Consider the following 8,978-nt stretch of genomic DNA (forward strand, 5'->3'; position numbering starts at 1 on the left):
CGTCTATGGGATTCTCCAGGCAAGAATACTAGAGCGGGTTGCCATTTCCTACTCCAGAGGATCTTCCTGACCCAGTGATCAAACTCATGTCTCTTGCATCTCCTGCGTTGGCAGGCAGATTCTTCACCAATAATGCCACCTGGGAAGTCCAATACTATGACAAAAAAGAAACATTCCTATGATTATTATTATAAACAGGAATCTGGCATCATAAGAATTCTACAAAAAGAAGCCTTATTGAAATAGTTCCCCTTTATTATCCATCTTGTAGCATATATCATTAGTTTATTTTACATTTTTCCCCATTTCTTGTCATTTTTTGGTAATATTGATTGCTCTTTTTTGTCTCTAATAATGAGAAATGCTACTTTTTCTTGTGAACTCTGAGCAGTTTCAGAAACTGCAATAGGAAGATGGTGAGATATTTGAAAAGAGGCCCTCTTACTAGCACATATATGCCTTAGGATGTAAATAATCTTAGGATTGGTTGGAGGAACAAGTAAAATTTTCCATCTAATTCTAATATCTCAGTTAGATAACTTACCTAAAATTCTCAGCCCATCATCACCTCAACAGAGTTCAAATCTAACTGTTTCAGAATCCTCTATATTAGTTTCTGAATCCCCAGGATTATAGATTCTGCAATCCCTTAGGTTTTCATGGTCATGGGAAATGACTAACAAGAAAATTAAATAAAATTGTGTGTTGACAAATTGGGCATTATTCAATGATGAGGATTTTTTTTAAGACTACAATTCTTAACTGAAATATAATCAGAATTTTCATTCTCATTCTCTCCAGTTGTGTAGAAGCCAAAATAGACATAGGTGACATTTATTAAGTATACTATATATTCATATGTGTATATTTGGATATTAAACACATATGTTCAATGATACTGATATCTTTATTGTCTGTTGAATACCTTTCCTTTGTTTTTCCCATTCCTTTCTCTATACTTTAAACTCATCTTCTTTTCAGGATGCTCAGCTGCATAAACTGTATCCATGGGTCCCTTTGCTCTGTTTACTTAATGGGTTTAGCCAGTGGCTGTAAATAGCAGGACAGGAAGTGAGGTCAGAGTGGTTTTCTCTTTCCTGTTTCTTGCAAAGATGCCACAGCTGGCTGCACCCCTGGACCTAGACCATGGGACCTGCCAGGTGACCCATTTCCCAGAACTCCCTTCAACTCATAAGCTGTTGTTTGTCTTGCACCTTCAGGAATAGAAGAGATAACCACTCTCAGAAGCTACGAGTTCTAAAGTTATTACAGTTTCTTGGGATGCAGTTAGAAATTATTACTGTAGTATGGTAAGTTGACTTTTGTTGAAAATTAAATCTGGACTGTTCAACAACAACAACAACAAAAAACCAAGAAGCCAGAAAGCCTTATCTTAGTGTGTAACTCAGAGACAAGGTGGATGCAATTTTCCAATACATCATAAACTCTAGATCTTAACCAAGTATTCTGTTGTTCATACACTCATGGCAGTGTCTCATGGGTCAGGAGATTCTTATGGAATGAAGTAGACTGGAAAACAACTGCAGTAATATTTCATTTTTACTTGGATAAAAATCAGCACAAAATATTCTAGTAGGCAAATACCATCTCATATAATTCTCTGACCTAAGCTAGTTTACAGCCACTGAAACCTTAGACTTATGGGGAAGCATGGGACCTTTGATAAAGGAACTTGAAACTTACCAACATATGCTCTATACATATTCCTCCAAGCTTTCTTGTGGACGGCCAGAAACCACTATGAGAATAATCCTACCCTGGGCAAAAGTAAGTAACCAACTCTTCTACGGGTTATTGGATCCTGACTCTGAGCTAACACTAACCTTAAATGATGGGAAAATACCCAAGGTACATACTTGCCAGTGGATCTAAAGGAAATAATTTAACTATAGCTTTGATCTGCTTTTTTCTTTCATTGGGTCTGAGACTAGATATATAGGTGATCATTATTTACCCATACTCAGAAATCATACTGGGTATAGATATACAGAATAAAACAGAATCCTCATCTTAGTTTCCTGCCCCTGATCTCTGGAAACAGTGTTATAATTATTGGAATTTTCAAGTGGATGTCTGTGAAGGTACTCCCCCAACATATTCTCTACTCAGACAGTAAACAAAAAGCCATATTGCATCACTGGGGAGAAGTGCAAAGTTTAGTGTTTTTATTAAGACTTGAAAGATGCAGTGGTGAAAATCCCAATTTATCACTGTTAACTCCTCTGTTTGTCTGAGGGGAAAAGAATTGAAGATCTTCTAAGTGGAGATCATGAATGAACAACTTTTTACAGGTAGAGAAGTTGAAGAAAGGATGCAGGATTAATAATATTTGTTTTGAAAAATAAAATTGATGAAATCAGTTTGGAATAAAAATATATCTATATATCTCTTGAAACAGTAGAATTCAACAGCATCACACTAGAATTCAGTGGTTGTAGCCTTTGAGGGATACCCAATACATTGTGAGGTCATTAAATTTGCCAAGGAGGCTGAGAGACTGTCACATTTCATTGAATCTTCAAAGTTATAGACTAATCAGAAGCTGAAACTCCAATACTTTGGCCACCTGATGCAAAGAACCAACTCATTTGAAAAGAACTGATGCTGGGAAAGATTGAAGGTAGGAGGAGAAGGGGACAACAAAGGATGAGATGGTTGGATGGCATCACTGATTCAATGGACATAAGTTTGAGTAAACTCCGGGTATTGGTGATGGACAGGGAGGCCTGGCATACTGCAGTCCATTGGGTCGCAAAGAGTCAGACACGACTGAGCGACTGAACTGAATGCTCACCCATATGCACAGAACTCTACCCATACATACATAAACTGGAGGCCCCACAAATGAGGTGGATGAAGTGACCTTCTTCCTGAGTCTTAGTCAACCTCCTTCTCCCCACACCAGACTACATGTTCACAGGGCCCTTGTACAAAGTGGCCATAGCAGTTGAAATGAGTTCAAAATGGCCATCTTCTCACTAAGGCTAATTTGGTTAACATTATTGTGAGGTGTCAAAATGGGCAGAGGGGCCTGGCAGATGGCTATGGTCCGTAGAGTTGCAAAGAGTCAGACACAACTGAAGTGAGTTAGCATGCATGCATGAGGTGTCAACAAGGCAAAAAAAAAAAAAAAAAACTTTTCTGAGAGGATTGGTAAACCACTGGGTAACAGGATGATTAGATTAGACAGCTTCCTACTAATTCAGAGTTGCAAAGGTAATGATTTTCCTCTCATAAATTATCACATACTGGGGGGATTATTTGCTTTATATTTCTTACTGGCTTTTTCTTGTTAGCATCTATAGATGTAGACAAAAATACTGCCTTGTTTATGACCATGGTATGCATCAAACATTTCCACTTCTAATAGGTACATTCCATGGCAACCTCTTCCAATCCACGGGAATAATTGATTTTACTATTTATACCATTATTCAGAAGCAATTAGCCTGAGAAAATCATGTCGTGGTTATATGAAAACTCGATCATGGTTGTTGAGGTATATTTGTGCTTTAAAACAGCAGTGAGTATATGACCTTATCTTCCCCTTATTAAGAAAGTGAACCAAGGAGATGAGGTGGGCATGGACCCTGTGGTGGCCAGGAAAATAAGCCTTTCAAAAATCCAAATGCAGACAGTATAATTGTCCAAAGATACTAGCTGCTGATCTCTGAACTATCTATATCAAAGGTCATGCCTCCCACAAGGTGCTCTGAGCTAATGACTAAGCCAGACAAGGATACCAATGCATTCTTAGACACTAGACTCCTTTGATCACTAAGGAGTGATCAAAGACCTAACCAAAGACTAAGCAATGCTCTCAGATGATTTTGTCCATCTTTCCATCCATTTCTTCTTCACTTGTGGTCATACTTGCATCAGATGATGATAATCCTTCTTTTTTTTGTTTTTTTTTTTTCTGGCTCCCTCTCCATTTTCTCTGATACAAGCAGAGTATTTCCCCTAATAAAATCTTTGCACTTTCATATTCTATTTTATTTACTACTACAAGATGAACTAACTAACTTGAATTTAATTTCCCTACTCATAATCCTGTACTCAGTTCATTTAGAGGTCTGTATGGACAAGGATGAAATGCTTCCCCAGGGAAACACCTCAGTGCTCTGATGAATTGCAGTTTGGGTCTGCACCTTGGCCATGGTGGACTCCTCATGCTTGATCTGACTGGGGTGTCTCTATTGGGAAAGGCAATTGATCCCAATCATCAGAGAGAAATTAGCAGTGATACAAAATGTGTCAAGAAGAATTATGTTTTGAAGCAAGGGGATTTAGCAATGCATTTCTTAGCATCAATGTAGCCCTCTCTTTCAAAGAAAAAGTAATGCCAACAAACAAATGAACAAAACAAACAAACAAAAACCCAAGATGATTGAAGACTCAGATCTAACAATAAGAAAATCTGGACAACTTACAAGATAACTCTTATTCAGCTGAGATGCTGAGAAAGATTGAATGGGCCAGTCTCATGCAAGAATGGAGACAGAGGTTTGCTTTGTAATTACAGAAGTAGAAACTTACAATATTGTAGTAGATAATTTTACAAATTTTAGATCCTGTTGCTCACTTCCTTTTCCTTTCCTTTTTTTTAAACTAGGTATGAGGCAATATGAATTCAAAACTCATAGAGTATGATTTTGCAGTTATCACAAGTACTGCTATCTAGAAGTCTAGAAGTGGTTAGTCTTCATCCTATGTTTTCAAAGAACATGAGTTTTTTTTTTTTCTTAATGTAAGTTCAAATTAATTTTAAAAATTCATTTTTTAATTAGAAAAGAAAAATAAATAAAAATTAAAAAAAAATAAATCCAAGATATTTTTGCATGGAGGAGAACATTCACAAACAATTGTATTTATGAAAGTTCCAGAGGAATCGGGTGGAGAGGGAGGTGGGAGGGGGGGTCGGGATGGGGAATACATGTAAATCTATTGCTGATTCATGTCAATGTATGACAAAACCCACTGAAAAAAATAAATAAATAAGTAAATTAAAAAAAAAAAAACTCATGAAACTAAAAGACACATTTTAGAAACTGCTTTCTTTTAAGACTTCAAACTTCATTTGTGATTTGTAAAATAAAATTTCCTTAGAAATGTATGCTATAACTTCAAATTAATGTTGAAGATACTTCTGAATGTGTCACAATCATAGGGTGCAGATGGAATATTTCCAAAAATGAGTAGAAAGTCTTACTGCCAAACTTACACTTTAACCTATTCTAAAACATTTTTTAAACACCAGTGCCATGTATTTCTTTAAAGTTTTATTATGTTCCTACATATTTTTATGTCTTTCTAAGATCATTATTAGCTGTAGTTTACCTTCTTATAATGACTTGATAATATTATTTAGACTTGAATTGCAATTGAGTTGAGTTCACTTTTCCATACACAAAATATGACTATACACTTAGGTCAGTGAAGGTTATAGCATCTTAATATACATTGATAACTATTTAGAGAATTGGCTTTGGTTGCTTATTCTGAAAGGATTATAATAGGAGTTCCTGTCCAGATATTTTTTTGCAGTGAAATATAAGAATGTATGATACTAAGATGTTTTAAGGATAAGTTTATTGCAACTGCTTAAATTTTGTAACTGATATTTCCCTATAGAATGATATATTTTCCAGTTTCACTTTAACTTCTATTGACTGAATTGTTGCCACTCTAATACACCAATTTGATCTGTTAACATTACTTTAAAAGAATATATTTTACACAGTTAAAAATCATTAGTGGGTAATAGATATCATTTAAAAAATGAGTCTAAGTTGGCATAAATAGCTTTTGGTTTTAGAGCATTTTCTAGATCAAGCTTCTTGAAATTATACTGTTGGACCCAGTCTCTGTTGATTTACTTTGTGTAACAACTGGTAGTGATTATATAGGTTGGATTACATTTCCAGGTTAATATGTATCACTGCCTGTGATTAGCTTTTTCTTCTCTGAGTGAAGCTGCTACATTTTGGTGATCACTTACATTTTGCTTTCTTGCATTTTTTTTTTTTTTTTACTGCTTTTAGCTATAGAAAGAAGGATGTATTCAGATTTTATTGACATAGTTACATTAATATTGGTCTCACTTTAAAAAATCAAAATTATGTTCATCTCATGATTTTTTATTTCTTGTTTGATCACTACCTTTATATATTCTTTAAATAAAAAATTCACTTCAGAATAGTGTGTACTCATAGATGTTTACTTCTCAAGCTGTTTCTTCTTACTATAATTATTATTATTATTTATTATAGTAACTGTGTTTTGATGCTCAAAATGTCACAGTTGGAAATAGGAGTCTGTGTATATTCACTATGATAAAATGAAAGAGGAGCCCAGGGAGATATATAGTGATTCACAAAAATCATATATATGGGAATTCAGCTCAACTTTTCTCCATTGAGTAATAAATGTGAGACAAAGATTGAAAGAATATGCTTGCTGAGCCTAGTTGTACTATTTTATGGGTGACTCTGGGCCTTTTTTTTAGTTATTCTGGGGAAAAGCACATAAAAATGCTTTAAGAAATTCTGTTATGGGAATGGAGAGAGATGATTTCAACTAGTTAATATTTGTAGAAAGTTATTAAAAACTAATTTAGCATTTTTATTTCTATTTCTAGGGAAAACCACACAGATACTATTCAATGAATATCAATCAGCCAAAATATTCACATGCTAAAGGAGTAGACAGTTCTGTCTCTTTATGAATGTAGAAGAAGTGTTTTATGTTTTAAGTTATTTGCTTTTATTCTAGAGTAACATGAAATTTAATTCAAGTCTTTATCTCCTAGATTCCCCTAATTTTCTTGTTTTAGGCCTCTTGAATTGTCAGGTAGCAAGAATGCAAATTCTTTAGTTTGCTTTGTCAAATTCTTAGTTGTAATAAACACAGCATGCTGGCAGCTCTTCTTGAAATAGAGTAACCTTATCAAAAACTATCTCCACATCTCCTTAGAAGGAGAGACTCCTGATTTATTTGAGGAGTTTATTCAGAGCTTCTTTCACATCCTTATTCCTCAGACTGTAGATCATAGGATTCAACATTGGGAACACTACAGTGTAAAACGTAGAAACTATTTTATCCCTGTCCAATGAATAGCTTGACTGTGGACGAGAGTAAATGTAGAGAATGGATCCATAGAACAGGGTGACAGAGATGAGGTGTGAGGAACAGGTGGAGAAGGCTTTGAGGCGGCCCTGGGTGGAGCGGATCTTCAGGATGGTGGCGATGATGAAGAGGTAGGAGGCCAGGATGAGCACAGTGGGGGTGATGACGTTGGAGGCGAGGACAAAGAACAGCACAGCCTGGTAGGTATCTTTTCTTCCACAAGCCAACTTCACAAGAGGTGGGATATCACAGAAAAAGTCATCAATGACATTGTTACTACAGAAGTTCAAAGCAAAAGTTCCTTTGGTAACAATGAAAGAGTTAATAAATCCACCAAGGTATGAGGATGCTATTAGACATGCACACAGCCTGCTGGGCATGACCTGAGAATAGAGCAGTGGCTTTGAGATGGCCATATAGCGGTCATAAGCCATGGCAGCCAGCAGGTAGCACTCACTGTAGGCCAGCCCCGCAGAGAAGAAGAACTGGGCTACACAGCCAGCAAAGGAGATGCTTTTGTCTTCAGAGATGCATGTCACCAGGATCTTTGGGGTGTACACAGAGGAGTACCAGAGATCCAGGAAAGACAGATTCCCAATGAAAAAATACATGGGTGTGTGAAGTCGGGAGTCGTTACCGATCAACAATATGAGGGTGGTATTTCCTAGCAGTGTCATAGAGTAGACACCAAGGAACACCACAAACAGGACCAGCTGCACCACAGGATCTGTTGTGAAGCCCACCAGGATGAAGTCAGTCACTGTGTGATTGCTCTTCCCCATGGCTAGAGGAATCTCACCCAAGATGAGAGAAAAAGTGTTCAGCTTAAATCCCTGTGTCAAATACACAGAAAATATGATAAATAAAGGACATTGAATTATTGCCGAACCTTGAAGCCTAGGATCTTGTAATGTAAGTGCTCATTTTAGAAAGAGCTATCACTTTGCAATAAAAGCACTCAGACTTGTATGGTACTGGCACAAAGACAGAAATATAGATCAATGGAACAGAATAGAAAGCCCAGAGATAAATCCACGAACCTATGGACACCTTATCTTCAACAAAGGAGGCAAGGATATTCAATGGAAAAAAGACAACCTCTTTAACAAGTGGTGCTGGGAAAACTGGTCAACCACTTGTAAAAGAATGAAACTAGAACACTTTCTAACACCATACACAAAAATAAACTCAAAATGGATTAAAGATCTAAATGTAAGACCAGAAACTATAAAACTCCTAGAGGAGAACATAGGCAAAACACTCTCCGACATAAATCACAGCAGGATCCTCTATGACCCACCTCCCAGAATATTGGAAATAAAAGCAAAACTAAACAAATGGGACCTAATGAAACTTAAAAGCTTTTGCACTACAAAGGAAACTATAAGTAAGGTGAAAAGACAGCCCTCAGATTGGGAGAAAATAATAGCAAATGAAGCAACAGACAAAGGGTTAATCTCAAAAATATACAAGCAACTCCCGAAGCTCAATTCCAGAAAAATAAATGACCCAATCAAAAAATGGGCCAAAGAACTAAACAGACATTTCTCCAAAGAAGACATACAGATGGCTAACAAACACATGAAAACATGCTCAACATCACTCATTATCAGAGAAATGCAAATCAAAACCACAATTAGGTACCATTACACTCCAGTCAGGATGGCTGCTATCCAAAAGTCTACAAGCAATAAATGCTGGAGAGGGTGTGGAGAAAAGTGAACCCTCTTACACTGTTGGTGGGAATGCAAACTAGTACAACCGCTATGGAAAACAGTGTGCAGATTTCTTAAAAAACTGGAATTAGAACTGCCATATGACCCAGCAAC

The 8,978-nt window shown here is 36.4% G+C and overlaps 1 protein-coding gene across 1 annotated transcript; it reads right to left on the minus strand.

Moving 5' to 3' along the window:
* Positions 1-7,013: 7,013 nt before the first annotated feature.
* On the minus strand, positions 7,014-7,931 carry LOC133046137 (olfactory receptor 9G19-like). The gene has a single exon (XM_061129081.1). It carries the CDS (start codon positions 7,929-7,931, stop codon positions 7,014-7,016), a length of 918 nt encoding a protein of 305 aa, XP_060985064.1.
* Between the last annotated feature and the right edge of the window lie 1,047 nt (positions 7,932-8,978).

This window comes from Dama dama, chromosome 24, assembly GCF_033118175.1.
Source record: "Dama dama isolate Ldn47 chromosome 24, ASM3311817v1, whole genome shotgun sequence".
In the NCBI taxonomy this organism is placed as follows: Eukaryota; Metazoa; Chordata; class Mammalia; order Artiodactyla; family Cervidae; genus Dama; species Dama dama.